Source organism: Ceratotherium simum, chromosome 13 (genome assembly GCF_057802395.1).
Source record: "Ceratotherium simum simum isolate JZ-2026a chromosome 13, ASM5780239v1, whole genome shotgun sequence".
NCBI lineage: Eukaryota > Metazoa > Chordata > Mammalia > Perissodactyla > Rhinocerotidae > Ceratotherium > Ceratotherium simum.
Genome location: NC_141912.1, coordinates 39,728,199 through 39,748,078, shown reverse-complemented (window position 1 = coordinate 39,748,078; position 19,880 = coordinate 39,728,199). Strand labels below are relative to the sequence as shown.

Below are 19,880 nucleotides of genomic sequence, written 5' to 3'. Positions count from 1 at the left end.
ATAGGTAGGGCAAGTGAGATCATTTGCCTTTTAGATAGAGAATATGAGTGATATGGCAAGGTATTTGGCCAACTGTAGCTAACAGACGTTTAGGTACTATAACTAAGGTCTGCGTAATTTCAACATGTTGAAATCGGAATTCCCTTTTCTTTTCTTTTTTATTCTTTATGTTGTTCCTATGCACTCTTTAACAACTAACAAAAGAGCATTTGTTTCAGGGTGTGTGATGAGTCTTGGCTCTGACAATAGCTCTGGGACCCTGAACAAGTTCTATCACCTCCTTAAGTGGCAGTCTCATTTATAAAATGGAGACTCAGATCTAGCCCATGGAGCTATGTTGAGGATTTAATGAAATGTAAAGTACTTAGCACAATAAATAATAGTTGGTGTTATCTTCATTATTGTTCTTATCCAGATGCCTAGTTTTACTGTCTCCTTAGTCTACTTAAAATCATACTTTGAAAAAAAAAAAATCATACTTTGCTCGTTTGCCCTTTCTGTAGTTGAAAACTTAATATTTTACAGTAGCAGAGATTAGACCAAGTATATTAAGTAGCATATATACATGGTAAAAATTTCAGACAGCTTGTTGCAACTTTCTTTTCAGAATATTTGTTCTACAGGTCACTTGTAGTTATGTTTTCCCTTCTTTTGTAGCAATTGGGGCACTGAAAATGATGAGACCCAGAGTTACCACAGTGGCAATTCAGACCCTCGAGGATTTGGTATGTTTGCCTATTTGCATGTAATGTTTATAGATTTGTGTGATTTTGCATTGTGTGCCTATTTATGATTTTAATAAACCTAAAACATTAACTACAATCAATTTATTAGGAGTATGGTTATTTTTATTCTCCACAAATAATTTTATTTAGGAGTTGTTTAATTTTATAGTCTCAGTCTTAACTTGACATTTACTCTTTCACAATGATTTTACTTTTCAGACTCAGTATTCTATTTCCAGTAGACTTTTTAATTTAAAAAACAAAAGCAAAATCTATGGTTAATAAATAATCCCTATTTCTGCTGGCATGCACTTCTACCTTGATCTAAAAATCTGCCAGTCAAGGGGCCACCCCGTGGCGTAGCGGTTAAGTGCTCGCTCTCCGCTGCTGGTGGCCTGGGTTTGGATCCGGGGCGTGCACTGATGCACCACTTGTCAAGCCATGCTGAGGCTGCGTCCCATATAAAGTGGAGGAAGATGGGCACGGATGTTAGCCCAGGGCCAGTCTTCCTCAGCAAAAAGAGGAGGATTGGCATGGATGTTAGCTCAGGGCTGATCTTCCTCTCACACACACACACTAAATAAAATAAATAAATAAATTTAAAATCTCCCAATCAAGATAACAGGATTACAGGCTTAAATTGGCTGCTATATAGGCAATGTCAACAATAAGCATGTTGAATATGAGTAAATGATTACTGTTTTTTGATGTAGGTTATTCTTAACAGATTGAACTATATATGAGCCAATACTGGCTTATTTTAAATAATTTATAATTCAGAGCAACTAATTAATTTTACCCAGCCAGTTAGACTTAGATTCTTGTTGTCTAATATACGGTATTATAGGTTTTGAACCTACTTGTTTCAGTCTGTTTTTGGGTGCCTTATGTGTTTTGAAATAAACTGGTTTTGGAAGCTACTTGTGGTGCTTGGAGACCCCGTTATAATTATTTCTTCCTTCTCTCTGCCTTATTTTGCGGGTGGTCACCTAAGGTCACATTGGAATTGCTGTTCCTGATGTACATGCTGCTTGTAAAAGGTTTGAAGAACTAGGAGTCAAGTTTGTGAAGAAACCTGATGATGGTGAGTCTGCTACTGGTTTTCTTCAGGGCTCTTTAGTTACATAACGTTTTTAAGCACCCACAGAGGGAACTGTTGTAGTAAAATCCTTTTGGTTGCAAGTAACTTTGAAGAAGTCTACTTCAACCAGCTTAAGGAAAGAGAAATTACTGGAATTGAACCGGGTATCTTAGGCAACTGAAAGACAGCAACGAGGGTGGCTTCACTAGGGACTAGCCACAGGATCTGGAGAGCCACCTAAGACCTGGGCTCCCTCCCACCCTTCAGCCTTACCACACTCTCTCATTGGCCACCAGCTTTCACTATCTCAAGTGTGTCTAGCCACCCTAAAATAAGTTCTTTAAAGTCTGTTTTATCTACTATTAATATAACTACACCAAATCTCTTAAGTTAATAATTGCCTAGTATTTCTTTTTCATCCTTTTACAACCTTTACGTGTCCTTATGTTTTAGGTATGTCTCTTGAAATAGTATATACCTGGATTTTGTTGAATTTACGTGTATTAAAATTATTTTACTTAGATCTGTTTCTGTCATCATAATTTATTATTTCAGTTTACATTTCAAACATTTCACTGTTTCATTTTAATCCTTTCTTTTCTTTTCAATTAGAAGATTTGATATCCAAATCTCCTCCTCAGTAAGAAAACAACTTGCTGCTCTTTACCACTATCATGTTATTGTTACGCAGACTGAGATATTATTTTTCCTTTTTCTTTGGCCTTGGCTTTTTTTTTTAAAAAAAAGATAATAAATATATCAAGGTATTTGATCCCCTTTTCTCCATATATCTCTTGCAGCATCCTTTGCATTTTTCTGTCCCTTTGTTAAAAAGTACCGCAACCAAAACTGTTTTCAAAGGGTTTGTGAGGCAGAACTTTTGAGGCTTTGTATGCTGAGAGCTATGCCTTTATAAATGAATTGACAGTTGTGTTGAATATAAAATCTTAGGTTTATTTTCCTTCAATCTTGAAAATATAACTTCATTGTCCTATTTTTTTCCATCAGTGTTGCTATTGAAAAATCTGCTGTCTGATTCTTGTGCCTTTGTGTGTTATCTTCTGTTTTGTTCTGGAAGCGTTTTATATTTGTTATTTCTTTGTACATGCATCCGTGCATTCTTTCTGGGATATTTCCTCAAACTGTCATACCAATTAGCTAATTTTTCCTCAAATGTATCTGTTCTGATAGTCATCTTTTGTGTTTTCATCTATTGTGTTGTTATTTTCAGCTATTATATCTTTGATCCCTAATTTTTGCTTGGTTCCTTTAATAGTTTCTTGTTCTTATCTCATACTGGTTATATTTCATATTCTTCATCACTTTTACATGTTTTAGTAGTTCTCGGTCCATTGGTCTAATATTTGTTCTTCTCTTTGAATCTATAATCCATTGTTTGGGTTATGGTTATGTTCCTAAAATTTTTATTTTGGTCTCAGAGTTTTTTTTTTACTGCAACTATTAGCTGTTCTAATCCATCAGGCAATGTGAATGGGGGGAAGGCCAGACCTCAGTCCTTAACAACCCAAATGATCTCAGGAAGATGGACTGGGCAGAGATCTCTAGGCATCTTTAAATGAGAGTTAATCACTCTTAAGGTCAAATCCTCCCCCTTTGTCCCTCAGGGAGAAGCAGTGTTAGCAGGAAACACTTCTGAGATTGTCATTCCCTAACCCTGGTTGTGTGGAAAGTGAAGGCTGGCAGAGATCAGTTGGTTCCCACCTGTTTTTCTCAGTCCTTCACGGGCACAAGGCTTCTGCACTGTGCTTATTTACTCCCGAGGACATCTGAACTGGTAGTTTGAACCCCCCACGGTGTGTGGGGGTAGGTGCTGATGCTCAGGGCACTGGGAGGAGCAAGAGCCAAACTAACAAAGCTTCTGTTTATTCTCCTACAGCCGTGATGGACTGCCTTCTGGTCCAGGCCAAAAGTACCCCCTTCCACACAGACCAGGTTAAAACAGTCACCCGTCCCATCCCCACCATTCCTCTCCCTAACCATCACCCCAGGGGTTTCTTACTTTATTTTTTCTCTCCCATTTTCCATCTGTGTTCCTCTGGGGTTGATCTTGGGGAAAGGAACCAGAGATAGGAGTCAGACTAATTCAGCACTTTGGTCCCAAAATAAATTTCTGAGGTCACATTTTTCCATTTAAGCAAGCAACTCTGCTACTAGACCTACTAGTGTCTCAATCCCAGTTATGAATTCCTGGGAGAACGAGTCTGATTGGCAGAGCTTGGGTTACATGGAATAGTGTTTAAAGGGTTCGTATGACCTAAGCATTTGGGTCTTTTGGCTGTGTGGGTAAGCCATACCACCTGCTGCCTTGAGCGCCTCCCTATTTTCTTTTTCCTCTTTAAAATAGGACAATTGATGTGACTCCTCAGCTGGTAGCATGAAGTGATAGGGTGAAGGTGAAGTAAATACCCGAGATACCTGAAAGATGCAGTCAGTCCCACAGTTTGTTTCGGGAGAGTTGGTTTCCAGCTATGTGTAGAAGATAGACTGTTAGTCATTCTGAAAAACATGCATTTGGGCAACACTGACAACAGAATTTTTTAAAGTTAAAACTGTAAACAAAATATTGTACTTCATTAAATTAATTGTTCAAGGGAACAATCCAACAAGAGGATATAACACTTGTAAATATCTACGCACCCAATGTAGGTGCACCTAAATATATAAAGCAATTATTAACAGACATAAAAACAGAAATAGACAGTAACACAATAATAGTAGGGGACTTTAACACTCCACTTACACCAACGGATAGATCATCCAAACAGAAGATCAATAAGGAAACATTGGCCTTAAACGACACACTACAACAGATGGACCTAGTAGATATAAACAGAGCATTCCATCCAAAAACCGAAGAATACACGTTCTTTTCAAAGGCACATGGAACATTCTCCAGGATTGATCACATATTAGGCCACCAAACAAGTCTCCATAAATTTAAGAAGATTGAAATAATACCAAGCATCTTTTCTGACCACAACGGTATGAAACTAGAAATCAACTATAGGAAGAAAATCAGAAAAGCCACAAATACGTGGAGATTAAACAAAATGCTACTGAACAACGACTGGGTTAACGAAGAAATCAAAGAAGAAATCAAAAAATACCTGGAGACAAATGAAAATGAAAATACGACATGCCAGAATTTATGGGATACAGCAAAAGCGGTTCTAAGAGGGAAGTTTATAGCGATACAGGCCTATCTCAACAAACAAGAAAAATCTCAAATAAACAATCTAACAATGCACCTGAAGGAACTGGAAAAAGAAGAACAAACCAAGCCCAAAATCAGTAGAAGAAGGGAAATCATAAAAATCAGAGCAGAAATAAATGAAATAGAGACCAAAAAAACAATAGAAAAAATTAATAAAACCAAGAGCTGGTTCTTTGAAAAGATCAACAAAATTGACAAACCTTTAGCTAGACTCACCAAGAAAAAAAGAGAGAAGGCACAAATAAGTAAAATCAGAAATGAAAGAGGAGAGGTTACAACAGACACCTCAGAAATACAAAAGATTATAAGAGAATACTATGAAAAGCTATATGCCAACCAATTCGACAATCTGGAAGAAATGGATAAATTCTTAGAATCATACAACCTTCCAAAACTAGATCAAGAAGAAGTAGAGAATTTGAATAGACCAATCACCAGTAAGGAGATCGAAACAGTAATCACAAACCTCCCCAAAAGTAAAAGTCCAGGACCAGACGGCTTCCCTGGTGAATTCTACCAAACATTCAAAGAAGACTTAATACCCATCCTTCTCAAACTCTTCCAAAAATTGAGGAGGGGGAAGCTCCTAACTCATTCTCTGAAGCTGACATTACCCTGATACCAAAACCAGACAAGGACAACACAAAAAAGAAAATTACAGGCCAATATCACTGATGAACATCGATGCAAAAATCCTCAATAAAATACTAGCAAATCGCATACAACAATACGTTAAAAGATTATACACCATGATCAAGTGGGATTTATTCCAGGGATGCAGGGATGGTTTAACATTCGCAAATCAATCAACGTAATACACCACATTAATAAAATGAAGAATAAAAATCACATGATCATCTCAATAGATGCAGAGAAAGCATTTGACAAGATACAGCATCCATTTATGATAAAAACTCTGAATAAAATGGGTATAGAAGGAAAGTACCTCAACATAATAAAGACCATATATGAGAAACCCACAGCTAATATCATCCTCAATGGTGAAAAACTGAAAGCCATCCCTCTAAGAACAGGAACCAGACAAGGATGCCCACTGTCACCACTCCTATTTAACATAGTACTGGAAGTCCTAGCCAGAGCAATCAGGCAAGAGAAAGAAATAAAAGGGATCCAAATTGGAAAGGAAGAAGTGAAACTGTCACTATTTGCAGATGACATGATTTTATATATAGAAAACCCCAAAGAATCCACCAGAAAACTTTTAGAAGTAATAAACGAGTATGGTAAAGTTGCAGGATACAAAATCAACATACAAAAATCAGTTGCATTTCTGTACACTAACAACGAAGTAGCAGAAAGAGAAATTAAGAATACCATGCCATTTACAATTGCAACAAAAAGAATAAAATACCTAGGAATAAACTTAACCAAAGAGGTGAAAGATCTGTACACAGAAAACTATAAAACATTTCTGAAAGAAATTGAAGAAGACACAAAGAAATGGAAAGATATTCCGTACTCTTGGACTGGAAGAATTAACATAGTTAAGATGTCCACACTTCCTAAAGCCATCTATAGATTCAATGCAATCCCTATCAAAGTTCCAACAACATTTTTCACAGAAATAGAACAAAGAATCCTAAAATTTATATGGAACCACAAAAGACCTCGAATAGCTAAAGGAATCCTAAGAAAAAAGAACAAAGCTGGAGGTATCACACTCCCTGATTTCAAATTATACTACAAAGCTGTAGTAACCAAAACAGCATGGTACTGGCACAAAAACAGACACACAGATCAATGGAATAGAATCGAAAGCCCAGAAATAAACCCACACATCTATGGACAGCTAATCTTTGACAAAGGAGCCAAGCACATACAATAGGGAAAAGAAAGTCTCTTCAACAAATGGTGTTGGGAAAACTGGATAGCCATATGCAAAACAATGAAAGTAGACCCTTACCTTACACCATATACAAAAATTAGCTCCAAATGGATTAAAGACTTGAATGTAAGACCTGAAACTGTGAAACTTCTAGAAGAAAACATAGGCAGTACGCTCTTCGACATCAGTCTTAGCAACATCTTCTCAAACACCACGTCTGACCGGGCAAGAGAAACAATAGAAAAAATAAACAAATGGGACTACATCAAATTAAAAAGCTTCTGCACAGCAAAGGAAACCATCAACAAAACGAAAAGACAACCTAACAATTGGGAGAAGATATTTGCAAACCATACTTCTGATAAGTGCTTAATCTCCAAAATATATAAAGAACTCATGCATCTTACCAACAAAAAAACTACCAACCCAATTAAAAAATGGGCAAAAGACCTGAACAGACATTTCTCCAAAGAAGATATACAGATGGCCAACAGACACATGAAAAGATGTTCAACATCATTAACTATCAGGGAAATGCAAATCAAAACTACAATGAGATATCACCTGACGCCCGTCAGAATGGCTATAATTAACAAGACAGGAAACAACATGTGTTGGAGAGGATGTGGAGAGAAGGGAACTCGCATACACTGCTGGTGGGAGTGCAAACTGGTGCAGCCACTATGGAAAACAGTATGGAGATTCCTCAAAAAATCAAGGATAGAACTACCATATGATCCAGCCATCCCACTGCTGGGTATTTATCCAAAGAACTTGAAAACACCAATTTGTAAAGGTACATGCACCCCTGTGTTCACTGCAGTGTTATTCACAATAGCCAAGACTTGGAAGCAACCTAAGTGCCCAGCAAGGGACGAATGGATAAAGAAGCTGTGGTATATGTACACAATGGAATACTACTCAGCCATAAGAAATGATGAAATCCAGCCATTTGTGACATCGTGGATGGACATTGAGGGTATAATGCAAAGTGAAATAAGTCAGAGGGAGAAGGTCAAATACCGTATGATTTCCTTCATTAAGTAGTAGATAATAACAACAATAAACAAACACATAGGGACAGAGATTGGATTGGTGGTTACCAGAGGGGAAGGGAGGAGGGAGGAGGGTGAAAGGGATAATTTGGTACATGTGTGTGGTGATGGGTTGTAATTAGTATTTGGGTGGTGAACATGATGTAATCTATGCAGAAATAGAAGTACAATGATGTACACCTGAAATTTTTACAATGTTATAAACCAATGTTACTGCAATAAACAAAAAATTAAAAACAAACAAAAAAAATTTTGAATTAATAAAAATATTTTTTAAATTTTTAAGTATTTTTTTTAATCTTTTCAATAATGAAAATCATTTTATTTTACAGGTAAAATGAAAGGCCTGGCATTTATTCAAGATCCTGATGGCTACTGGATTGAAATTTTGAATCCTAACAATATGGCAACTATTATTTAGTTCTGTGACAATACTGTTTTGAGATTTCAGTGAAGACATTATGGGAGGTAAAAAAGGAAACAATGTGATTCAGGATATTCAGATGACAGAAGCATCTAGGGCCGATGGATCATGTCCCAATTCAAATTACTTTTCAGTCCTTTTTCCTTTCCTATTTCAGCTGTTTTTCACCTAACTGTTCAGTCATTCTAGTTTTAAAGCAGTGCTTTGTCTTATGTCCTTGACTGTAGTTGTATAGCTTTACTTTTTTAGGTAATAATTAGAACAGTTCCCTTCAGAAGCTGCATTTGCCTTCTATCTCCTAAATATGACTTCTTTACCAGTCTGCCTTTGAATCATCATTTTCAAAAATAACATTTAAAATGTTTTTGTTGTAGTTACCTTCTGGGGTTTCAGTTCCTCAGAAATAACTTTGCACAATGGAAAGTAAAGAACACTGAACAAAAATGAAACTTCATGTGTACTTCAAATATTAGAAAGTGTTTATTTTACAGAAGAGAAGGTACTCTTGGGAGCAATTCAGAATCATGCTGACAAGGATGCTGATAGACAAACTAATTTCTTCTTATTTACAAAGTATTTTCAAAGTTCAAAGACTACTAACTTCTTTATTTTGGGATGGGGAGGAGGATGAGAATATTATTTGCTGGGTATGCAGACACTGGAGTAGGCTGTCACATACTTTATCTCATTTAATCCAACTGGCCTGTGATTTCTCAGGCTAGACATGCAAACTAACTAGAATGAACTGAAGGCAACATAAATAGACTCACGTACTCAAGATCTCATCATCATTTTTAGTATTTAAATTGTACCTCAAAAATTAGCACCTCACAATCCCTCATCTGCTAGTCTTCTGTTGTAAAAACCTTCAGTGAATTTGAGCATTGTCCTCTCAGCTCTCGGGCCTGAGTACCACCGTGCGGGGAGAAGCAGTGGAGGAAATCAGTAGCACACGACTGCTCTTGGCTGCCCACTTGTTCCTGCACAAGTGGTGCTTGTTACTTGTGAGGAGCCCGTATCCCAAGGTCTTCCAGATGCCAGTGATCATGTAGGATAAATTACGTTCAGTGATAACATAACTTAGTTATCAGAAATCAGCTCAGTGGTCTTCCCTGCCATGATTGACATTTGATGGGTTTTAAAAAAGCAAACTGATTTTGAAAATGTCTTATGGCCCAGAGAATAAGAATATCCAGTTTGTGGTTTAACTACAGTTAGATTTTCTATAGACTCTAGTGGAAGACCTTTGGGTAGGCCATGCAGACTGTGCTTATACTGCTAGAAGCACTTTACATTTCCTTTTTGGATGGAATGGATTCATGTGAGCAATTCAAACAAATAGCAGTACTTACAGACCGAAATAAAGTAAAATTTTAAGTAAGACTATGTTTAATTTGTAAACTTCCATCCAGCATGTTCTTTCTTAACAACAAATAAGGCTGCCCTACGGGAGTAGTGTAAGGATTTGAAGGGGCTTGCAGGCTCATTCTGAACTGGGAATAGTTGTAATTCTGTACACCCTGCAAAGCAGATAATTTCTATGGATAAGGGAAAGGTGGGAAGAAGAAAGTAAATAAGGAATAAAGGATTGTGGTAGAAAAAGTGCAGAGAAGAAAGGCCAAATATCAAAAGGTGAGTTGTGGGAACCAATAAAGACCAATTTCACATGTTGGGTACTAGAATTGTCAAATGGGACGGTTATTAGATTCATAAATTCAGTCACTTAGACCTTATTTCCATGGAAAGAAGCCTTCTCTTCTCGCTAAGTAAAATTTGCCACACGACAGCCCTTGCTTATTCCTTAAATTCATCCCTTTATGCATTGAAGAAATACATATTGTATCACCAGGCTTTGTTAGGGATTAGGACAATTCACTTACTTCCAAATTAACTTCCCTGAGAAGTGGTGATATAAAAGGGTGAAGAAGAGCACAAGAAGTTTTCTTGTTTTCCACGATTGGACAGCAACACTGTGTAGCTTACTGTCGATGTAAAATGAATCAGTCTCCCATGAGCCCTGCACAGCTAAGCCTGGGACTCAGTTATAATACTGAGTGGTTGGAATTAGGAGCTGATGGCTGAGAGAGAATCACTTGTGGCTTCCCTATATGGCATTCTGACCAGGATTGCATACAGGGTATATAATATTCCTTAGCAACACAACTACTTGTGAAGAGGGTTATATCAGTAAGGATGCTTGCTGTTGGCGATAAGAAAAGACCCAACGCTATCAGATGTAACAAGCACTTCTGAGTTTTCTGGAATGGGTTGATAGAGGGTTCAGAGATATCAAGAACCTCTGTTTCCTTCCATCTTTCCCAACTTGTCATTCTCAGTGTTTTCTTTTGGGCTAATAATATTCATGATCAAAGATGCCTATGGTGATTCCACGTGTCATGTATACACCAACAATGTCCAGTGAAAGAAAATAACCTTTTGTTCCTTGTGTCTCTTTAATGGGTATAAAACCTTTCCCAAAGCTCCTCAGCAGAATTCCCCTCATGTCTTGACCAGAACTGGGTCACTGCCTGTCTCTAATCACTGGCAAAGGGAGTGAGACCACTCTGACTGAGATGATCATATTTCCCCAAGTTGCCTGCACGAGGGTGGACGGCTGGATCAAAACCAAGACTGCCAGAATGGAGGAGTAAGCAAGGGCTTCTGAGCAGGCGTAAACAGAAACTGCAGCAGGGTGAAATTAAATATTGAGAGCCTAGTTGGTGCCGGGTGCTGTAAGAAATCATAAGACATTTCCTGCCCTCAGAGAGCTTGGTCTAAGATTGTGGTTCTCAACCATATCAGAGTTAGCAGACTCTTTTTATTATAACATGGGAATATTTATAACATCTATCACAGCCACTATCCTAAAATGAAATTCATATGTAGCTCACCTATATAAACAATTTCAAAAAGGGTCAATTCGGTGCCTTTATTGTAATATAAAGGAGAAATGAAATCAATTTGTAATAAGATTATGCATTTCGATATGTAAATGCCAGATCCTACTGCACTGAAAACAATGAAGGAGTCAGGTGCTTGCTCTTAACTATGGAAGAAGTAAAACTGTTCAGTAGAGTATAGTTAACACTTTGATATTTTAAAATAAAAACTGAATTCATGATTCATGAAGAGCTATAATGTTAATTTTAAGTGCATACTGATAACAGGTGTGTTTTATTGGTCACTCAAAGAACATGAATGTTACTGTTGGAAACATCATTTTCCAAAATGGTGATCCTGTCTGAAGTTTTGGATAAAAGAAGAATATTCCTTCTGTTTATAGGATAGTTTTGTCCCTACTGAATATTAAAATTATATATGCAAATAAGTAAAATAGAAGTTCTGGGCTCAGATAATAAAAAGGCTTTATAAATTTTTTTGAAATATAATTGACATATAACATTGTGTAAGTTGAAGATGTACAGTGTGTTGATTAGATATATTATATATTACAAGATTACCATCATAGTGTTAGCTGACACCTCTATCATGTCACATAATTATCATTTCTTTTTTTGTAGTGGGAACAATTTAGATTTAGTCTCTTAGCAACTTTGAAGTTTATAATATAGTATTGTCTGTAATCACTATGCTGTACATTATATCTCCAGGACTTATTTATCTACTAGTTACAAGTTTGTACTTCACAACTTGTAAAAAAATTTTAGAATAGTTTTAGATTTAAAGAAATGTTGCAAAGATAGTACAGAGGGTTCCCATATACCCCGTACCCAGTTTCCCTTATTTTTAAAATCTTACATCAGTATAGTACATTTGTCACCACTAATGAACCTATATTGATACATTATTATTGACTAAAATCTATACTTTATTCAGATTTCCTTAGTTTTTACCTACTTTCCTTTCTCTCTTACAGGGTCTTATCCGGGATACATTACATTTAGTCATCATGTCTCCTTAGGCTCCCCTAGAATGTAGTAGTTTTTCAGACTTTTCTTGTTTTTAATAACTTTGACAGTTTGAGGAGTACTAGTCAGATACTTTGTAGAGTGTTTCTCAATTGGGATTTTCTGAATTTTTTCTCATGATGAAACTAGTGTTAGGCCTTTTTAGGAGGAAGACTACAGAGGTAAAGTGGCCTTCTCAGTCACATCTTATCAAGGATACATACTGTCAACATGATGTATCACTGATGATGTTAACCTTGATCACCTGGCTGAGGTGGTGTTTGTCAAGTTTCTCCACTGTCAAGTTATTCTCCACTCACCCACTTTCTATACTGTGCCCTTTGGAAGGAAGTTAATATGTGAAGCGCACATCTAAGGTGTGGGGAGTTATGCTCCACCTCCTTGAGGAGAAAGGCAGGCTTTTTTTTTTTTTTTTTGGTGAGGGAGATCAGCCCTGAGCTAACATCCGTGCTAATCCTCCTCTTTTTGCTGAGGAAGACCGGCTCTGAGCTAACATCTATTGCCAATCCTCCTCCTCCTTTTTTTTTTTTTCTTCCCCAAAGCCCCAGTAGATAGTTGTATGTCATAGTTGCACATCCTTCTAGTTGCTGTATGTGGGACGTGGCCTCAGCATGGCCGGAGAAGCGGTGCGTCGGTGCGCACCTGGGATCCGAACCCGGGCCGCCAGTAGCGGAGCGCGTGCACTTAACCGCTAAGCCATGGGGCCGGCCCCAGGCTTTTTAGCTATATGAATACTCAGTGAGACTTTCCAAAGTTGTGCAGGCCATCACAGGGTGTCTCACATCCCTGTCCCTCGTCCACTAAAGATCAGTAATGAAACCCAACCAAAAATGCCCCACAAGTTTCCAGAACAATCCCTAGGGGTCAGTACTGCCCTGTTGAGAACCACTGTTCTAAGATATCCAATTTTAGTTTCTTTAAATTGGAGAGTGAACTTGAAGCATTTACAAAGGAATCTGAGTTCAGAATGCATAGTTTTATACTTTCTTCCTTATTTACATATTTTTTGCCTCTAATTCAGCAGCAATTTATTTTAGCTATTTGCCTTTGAGAGTTCTTCAGAACGTTCAACTTTTACATAAACTCATTTTATTGTTTTATATAATATTTCATTAAATTATATGTTTATAATTACAAGGATAACTGGCTTGAACACGTTGGTAGTGGACACAACTGACTTGATAAGCACACAACTCATCGGGGAAGTGGAAATGCCCGGGTGTCCAAGAGAGTGGCTAACTAGATAGTTATTCAGCCTGCCAGGGTATCAATTCTTTACTGAGTCAGGTTAATCTAATGATTAGTGAAGTGGAAACAGGTTAAGAGAGGTTTTACTGTAAATGCATTGATTTGAGTCCTATCAATATTAGCAAAGTTATAGAAGATTTTTAAAATGCCAACACCTAGGACTGCTGTAGTTGTAATGAAATAGGCACTTTCATAGATCTCATCCAAACTATTGACACATCAATTTTGCCATAGGTTTCAGGAGTTGTTAAAGACTTTAAAATGTTCAGATCCTTTTAACTGAGTAATATTGTGATATTCTGAGTATTCTGTATCCTAGAAAATCAGAGATTTTAGTTTTTAAAATTATATCCAATTTGTTGCTTCCGTCATTATTCATAATAGCAAAAAATTAGAACCAAATGTCTAAAAATGGGGAAATACTTAACTATTATAGCACCCACATATGACAGAATATTATCTATTTTAACACCATTAAATTGTGTTTTAAAAGAACATTTAAAGATGTGGGGAAATGCTCATGAGATATTAAGTGAAAAAAGCAGTATGCAAACTTATGTACATTATGTTGTTGATTTTGTTTAAAAAAGAAACAAACATGCAAAGAAGTGACTAGAAGGAAATGTACCAAATTGTGATACTACTGGAATTACCAATGATTTTATTTCATTCGTTATATTTTTCCATATTCAATTTATCTAAAATGAGCAAGTATCACTTTTATAATCTGGAAAAATAAATAGGAAATATTGCTTATAATTTTTTTTTTTCCCCCAAAGCCCCAGTATATAGTTGTATGTCATAGCTGCACATCCTTCTAGTTGTTGTATGTGGGACGCGGCCTCAGCATGGCCAGAGAAGCAGTGCGTCGGTGCGCGCCGGGATCTGAACCCGGGCTGCCAGCAGCAGAGCGCGCGCCCCTAACCACTAAGCCACGAGGCCTGCCCGGAAATATTGCTTAATTTGCTAACATTTACTTTTTTCACCTTTTGAATAAAATGAAGTATTTTAACAATATGTTTTTGTCTGCTACCCAAACTTCTATTTAGAATGGTAACATATTAAAGATTAGAAGGTGCTTTTATATTAAGTTATTTAAAACTCTTTACATGGTTAAAAAGACTTAAAATTCTAAATAAGCAAGTTCAGGGGCCGGCTCTGTGGCTTGGTGGTTAAGTGCGCGCGCTCTGATGCTGGCGGCCCGGGTTCGGATCCCGGGAGCGCCTGGAGGCACCACTTCTCCGTCCAACGCGAGGCCGAGTCCCGCGTACAGCAACTAGAAGGATGTGAACCTATGACATACAACTGTCTACTGGGGCTTTGGGGGGAAAAAGCTGAATAAATAAAATCTTAAAAAAAAAAAAAAATAAATAAATAAATAAATAAATAAGCAAGTTCAATTCAGTGACATTCAAATTTCTTTAAACATTTAAAGATAATGTTTAATTAGTTTTTAAAAACTGAAACGGATACGTGATAACCCATGAAGGAAATTAGACAGCATTATCTTTATTCACACTGCCTGCTCTTAGCTGACTGATTCCGAATGAACTTTCTTTGATGCTTATATTCATTTTGTATTTTAAACTAGTCTAAAACTGTACCATAAATCTATAGTACAATTTGGACATGAGCATCACTGTGTGTTTATTTTATTTATTTATTTATTTTGTGAGGAAGATCAGCCCTGAGCTAACATCCGTGCTAATCCTCCTCTTTTTTTTTTGCTGACGAAGACCGGCTCTGAGCTAACATCCATTGCCAATCCTCCTCCTATTTTTTTTCCCCCAAAGCCCGAGTAGATAGTTGTATGTCATAGTTGCACATCCTTCTAGTTGCTGTACGTGGGACGCAGCCTCAGCATGGCCGAAGAAGTGGTGCGTTGGTGTGCGCCCGGGATCCGAACCCGGGCCACCAGTAGCGGAGGGCATGCACTTAACTGCTAAGCCACGGGGATGGCCCCACCCTGTGTTTATTTAAGAAAGTCCTAGTCAATATTGAAAGCCAATGTAGTGTAGTCATCTTACCAGTATTTTGAACAGCTTCACTACTCCAAGGGTGGTCCCTATACCAGCAGCAGCAGCAGCATCACTTGAGAAAGAAAAATTCAGACTTTCAGGCTTCACTGCAGACCTACTGAATCAGAATCTTAATTTTCAAAGGATCCCCAGGTGATTTGTGTGCACAATAAAGTTTGAGAAGCGCTGTTGTACAGACTCCGTTTTTTGTTTTCTTTTTTTTGCTGAGGAAGATTAGCCCTGGGCTAACATCCGTGCCCATCTTCCTCTACTTTATATGTGGAACACTTGCCACAGCATGGCTTGATAAGCAGTGCATAGGTCCGTGCCCAGGATCCGAACCTGTGAACCCCAGGCTGCAAAGCACAGTGCACGAACTTAACCACTATGCCACTGGGCCGGCCCCCAGACTCCTTTTTAATGCCACTAATATCAGAGAAGAATATCTCCAAAAATATGAATTCTTTTCTCCCACTATTATAAATATAGTAAAATACTCAGTATTTGTGGTAATGAATATAAGGGATATGTATCTAATCCACAAACTCAGGGGTGTAAGAAGTGAAATTTTTATTTTATTCTAATTACACATAATTTAAATCCCCCATATTCTGAGGAGGTAGGTAGAAACTGAGTCTCAGTAAATTCAGGATCTCGCCTGCTGCTTTTCTCTCCAGTAATGTCTTAAGTTCTTGTAATGTCTGGATAGTTGGAGGAAGGTAAGCATCTGATCTTCCATAGGTGAACCATTCTATTAGCATTTGCTAAAACGTCAAGTATCCTATTTGGTCCTTTGTTGTAAATCTATGTTGCTTGCTGTTAGATCATCATTCGTTCTTATTGTTAAGGCTACTTCAGGTCTGGCACCTCCCTTGCTACTTCATTCTGCTATTTCCATGCTATGGCAGCCTACAGGGAAATCTTTGGGGCCAAGACTTCTCCTCCACAACATTGACCCAGGGAGCTTTGGATCATTCCGCTGCTTGTACATCACATGAGACCATGAGAAACTAAGTCTATAAGGGTTACATAAGGTCCTATCTAGTAGACACCTCTCATAGCCATTTCTTCTCAGGGATCCTGTTGACTTCCAGGGCTTCTATCTGGGAGGCCAAATATAGGGGCCCTCTTCTTTTAGATCGCCAGACACCTATATCTCAAGACTCTGATTTCCCTTTATCCTAATCCACAGATACAGAGGAAGGTAGTGCCTCTTCATAGGGACTCACCAGGTCTCAGAACTCTCCCTCCCAACTCCCCACCTCACAACTCAAAGCATGAAGGTTTAGATTTTTGAAAGTCAAAGGCCTTTTTTCTATTGTAACATCCCCTAGCCCATGTTCTAGCTGCCTGAATGGGGAAGGGCCATGGGGTACAGAAATGCAGGGAGCAAAAAGTTAAATTTTTAAAATATCATGCCACATGAATAGCAGGATATAAGGACTTATATTATTACATTAAAATATTATTATAGTGGAGTGTGCACAGCATGACTGGGAGCACACAATCATATTTGAGTATTCTCATAGAACAAGGAGACTGGAAGGAAGTATGAGACAGGGATCCTGTACTGCGAACATTATAATCTGTGGAGGCAAACTGCACAGAAAACTAGAGCACAACAGCAAAGCAAAACATCAAAAAGAGTAAAATAGGTTTAAAAGCAATACTAACTACCCTATTTGGGGCTATTAGCGGCAAGCATCTGAAGAACTAGTTTGAAGAGTCCACTCCCAAGCAAGTGATTCTCAAAATTTGCTTTGCATCCGAATCACACGGAGGGCTTGTCAAAACACAGGTGTCTGGGCCCCACTCCCAGAATTCTGATTCAGTAGGTCTGAGGTGGGGTTTGGAATTAGCATTTCTGACAAGTTCCCAGATGATGCTGATGCTGCTGGTCGTGGACCACACTTTGAAAACCATCGCCCTAAGTGTCAACATCCTCCATGGGTTTGTGGGTTTAGTTCTACAAACTCACTATAAAATCTGTCTATTCAGTAGCCTTTCCTGATATCCTTTATCCTTTCACTTGCAGACCCACCTACCGTAATTAACATGTTTCCCTAGGCTAGTCCCAACCTCCTTTCCAAAAATGACATAAGTGAAATCTCTATTCCCAATAGTCCCTCTTCTGCATTTCTTTAAAGCTCAGAAACATACTCCTTGCTCTGTTTCCCCTCCACACTCCTGTTTGTTCCTCCCAGTGTACTACATGCAAACCCTCTTCCATTGTGAACATATTCTCCCACATTCTCAGCATTTTGTTTTCACCTGTTTTCCTTGTTCAGTAAGATTTCCAGAACCTGCTTCCAGAATCTGAGTGAATATAACACTTGTAAATGGACTGGAGACCAGAGAGTGAGGAATTAATAAGTGAATTTAGCAAGATTGCTTGATATAAACTCAATATACAAAAATCTATTATGTTTCAATAAAATAGCAGTAAACAATTAGAAAATGAATTTTTAAATGATTTTACTTAAAATAGCATCTAAAACATCAAATACCTAGGAATAAATCTGACAAGATATGCAAGACCTCTATATAAAACTATAAAACTTTAATGACAGAAATTAAAGAATACTTAAATAAATGGAAGGATATACCATTTTTATAAATTGGAAGAATCAATAACGAGATAAATTCTCTCTAAATTGATCTTTAGATTTGATAAAATCCCAAACTCACAGAAGGATTTTTATGGAAATTGACAAGCTGATTCTGAAATGTATATGGAAATGCAAAGGGCCAAGATAGCAAAATTGAATAACTTTCTCTACTAGATGTCAAGATTTCTTATAACGCTACGATAATTAAGGCAATGTGGTATTGGTATAATGATAGACAAATAGATCAAAGGAAAAGAATAGAAAGTCCAGAAACAGATCCTCATGTAATGGATACTTGATTTATGACGAAGGTAGCACTGTAGAGCAGTAGGTAAGGGACAATGTTGTAGGTAGGTTCCCAGGAAACAGACTCAGAAATGGAGATTCATGTACAGATGGTTTATTTGGGAGTATGTTCAGGAACAACGCCTGTAAGGAAGCGAAAAAAGCACAACTGGGTAAGAGAGGTTTAACTGTAATGCAGTGGCAACAAAGGCCTCATCCAATTCCATGAGGAGCTCTGAAGCTGGGACAGTCTTTTAGAGATGTCGCACATTGAGGCAAGGGGACCAGGCCTGGCCTTTATACCCCTACACTGACCAGTCATTGGATGCACGCTGCCCCCAAGGAGGGAATCCAACCTTGGGTAAGGCAGCTCCCTTCTGCTAAGGAAAATTACTGGGGAGAGACACTTGTGAGCTATCCAGCAGGTGGAGGAATGAGTATCTTGGTCCTGAAACAGAGCTGTGGGCAGTGCACCATAGCAATATAGTCCACCCCTTGCACCACTTGGATCCATGTACTTTACATAATAAGTTTAATCCATCTAGGAACTATTCCTCTAGGATTCTGATTGGTTCTTTTCCTGGTTCCTGGAGAAACTTATAAGAAAAAGGTTAAGGGGAACCAACTACTCTCCCCACTACTGCAGCTGGTCTTGTGACCACAAATGACAGTCATTATCCTTTTCTTCTACTGCCATTCTAGATTCCCTTCATCCTTAACTAGCACACCTGCTAGTGTAGGTGGCTAACCTCATCAAGTGACCCAGACTGTCATCCCTGAGGGGTCTGAGCCCCTGCACACCATGTGCTTTTCAGGCCAGCCAGGGTTACTGCACTTGTCCATTTACCATCAAAATCGGGCATGAGAATACCAACAGGCACCCAAGTGGACCACATGGATGCTAAGCATACTCCTAGTTACCCCCATTGTGTAGCAGCAGCCCTAATTCTTCCTAGTGATCAGGGTCATTACTCCTGCCAGAATGGTGATTCTTTTTCCTGTCCAAAGCAACAGGGCAGCAACCATAGGTTAAAAATTAATGGAAGCCCCCCCACCCAAAGCAATCTACAAATTCAATGAAATCCCTGTCAAAATCCCAATGACTTTTTTTTTGCTGAAATAGAAAAATTTATACTAAAATTCATATGGAATCTCAAGGGGCCCCAAATAACCAACACAGTCTTGAAAAAGAAGAATAAAAATGGAAGACTCACTCCTTCTGATTTCAAAACTTACTACAAAGCTACAGTAATCAAAACAGTGTGGTATTGGCATAAAGGCAGACATATAGACCAATGGAATAGAATAGAGCCCAGAAACAAACCCTCACATATATGTTCAAATGATTTTTGATAAGGATACCAAGACCATTAAATGGAGAAAAGACATTGTTTTCAATGGTGCCAGGAAATGGTGCCAGGAAAA

At 38.0% G+C, this 19,880-nt stretch overlaps 1 protein-coding gene across 1 annotated transcript in view; it reads left to right on the top strand.

The window, feature by feature from the left end:
- Positions 1-9,747, top strand: part of GLO1 (glyoxalase I) — a 29,584-nt gene extending 19,837 nt beyond the window's left edge. The window contains exons 4-6 of the mRNA XM_004424186.3: positions 658-725; positions 1,720-1,809; positions 8,275-9,747. Of these exons, the coding sequence (XP_004424243.1) occupies positions 658-725; positions 1,720-1,809; positions 8,275-8,363 (247 nt within the window). The 3' untranslated portion in view covers positions 8,364-9,747. The remainder of the gene's footprint in view (positions 1-657; positions 726-1,719; positions 1,810-8,274) is intronic.
- The last annotated feature ends 10,133 nt before the right edge of the window (positions 9,748-19,880 follow it).